Genomic DNA, 1,759 nt, shown 5'->3' with positions numbered 1-1,759 from the left:
GGGCATAGTAACAATATTTTATACTACATTTATCCATTTTAAATATACTAACCTCACTCTTTATAACAATTAAGGCAAAAATTTAATTAATTTCAAAAATCTTTTCAGGACCCCACCTTGATGTTTTGGGACCCCACTTTGGGTCCCGACCCCAACTTTGGGAAACACTGCTGTAGACCCTATGATCTGAACAATAATCAGGTACAGGAACTGCATAGTTTGATATTTATTTTGGCTTATTTTAAATTAAAGTGCTATTTGCTGTCCTGTAGCTGATGGTAAAGGGCAGGTCACATATGTACATACTTTTATTTTCTGTAGGTTGACCTAAGCCCTTTCCACAAAATAAATCAGAATGGAGTGACACTGTATGGTAACTATGGTGGTGACGTCACTATACCTTCCTTGGTGGCTCACAGGCATAACAAGGATTAATAAAATTCCACACACTGACTTGGTCCTTTTTTTCAAATAGGGGTGTAAATCACCAATTTTATCACGATACGATATTTTATTGATTTGATTGGATGACGATAAAATATTTGTATCTTGACTTTAAACAAGTTTCTTTTTTGCACAATAGACTCTTGATAACTCCTTTGTTGTACCTTTACTCCTCAAATGCCATTAAATACTTCAAACAGGACAGATTGTGGAGTCAAGACAGAATATCTGGTGTTCTGTGTTGTACTATGGTAACATTCGTACTGGTTACCAAGCTCAATGACCCAGCAGTCCAGCTTTGTGCTGGTTGTACTGGTTGGGTATTTCATGGTATACAAAGAACTGAGAGTGAAATCCCAAGGAATACTCTCAGTAAATAATGCCAATGAAGACTTGCTTATTTGGGGATTAGACATGGACAAAAGTTTCTAAAGACCATGTCAATGGGTGTGTTTTTAATGGTTTTCAAGAGAGTTTTCAACTTATTAAATCAAAGGGAAAAAATGATGATGCTAAACAAGCATTCAAACCACTCTAGTTACTAYTGTCAGGTTTTCTTTTCCTTTTAAWCACAAATTGTGAAACRAATAACTTTAGGGAAACACCCAGGCTTTCTTAAGCACCTTCAAAGGTTAACACCCACCTTCTTTACTTTTGTCATTAAGCTATGACACACTGATTGGTTGGTTGTGCAGGACTGACAAAATTACCTACTGGATCTGAGGTCATGTACTGAATCAGGTACTCGGGGTAGATCTGGTGCTTCTCAAACACAACAAATATAGAAGGATCTATGACACTGTCCACGCAGCTGTCGTAAAAGATTTTGTTTCTTCCATCTTTCAAAGGAGGCTTGAGGTAGCTGGGGGCGCCTTTGGTGTAGCTCCCCACCAGGACCCGGGCAATGAACATGGATCTGACATTTGTGTTTCCGGTGTAAGCGTGGGAATAAGAGGCATCCCGTGCAAAGTAACTACCTGGGAATGGAAGCACAAAGTTGACTGTGAGAAAACATGGACATGTACGGGATGCACAGATATGAAAATTTCAGCTGATACCAATATCCGATATAATTATTGCTGTTATAGCCGATAAMCRATATTACACAAAAACACAAATTATATTATACGCATAAATACACGAGTCTTTTTTTGATACCATAAATAATCAGACCTCTGACATGGCTCTCTACTTCAGTTATTCCTGGCTACACAGCATCAATATCAATATCGCTATCGTGATCAATAGGGATCAAGGGCGTAAATCCTGGGGGGTCGGGGGGCCCTGACTCCCCCAATATTGGAAAACCCTAAAT

General features: G+C 38.6%; 1 protein-coding gene across 2 annotated transcripts in view; it reads right to left on the bottom strand.

Moving 5' to 3' along the window:
• Positions 1 to 142: 142 nt before the first annotated feature.
• The window catches only part of LOC106529842 (poly [ADP-ribose] polymerase 12), a 16,789-nt gene continuing 15,172 nt past the window's right edge, over positions 143 to 1,759 (bottom strand). For both annotated transcript variants that reach the window (XM_014025360.1, XM_014025361.1), the window contains exon 12: positions 143 to 1,421. In XM_014025360.1, coding sequence (XP_013880814.1) covers positions 1,105 to 1,421 — 317 coding nt within the window. In that variant the 3' untranslated portion in view covers positions 143 to 1,104. The remainder of the gene's footprint in view (positions 1,422 to 1,759) is intronic.

This window comes from Austrofundulus limnaeus, unplaced genomic scaffold (assembly GCF_001266775.1).
Source record: "Austrofundulus limnaeus strain Quisiro unplaced genomic scaffold, Austrofundulus_limnaeus-1.0 Scaffold470, whole genome shotgun sequence".
NCBI lineage: Eukaryota > Metazoa > Chordata > Actinopteri > Cyprinodontiformes > Rivulidae > Austrofundulus > Austrofundulus limnaeus.
This window is presented reverse-complemented; position numbering and strand designations above follow the sequence as displayed.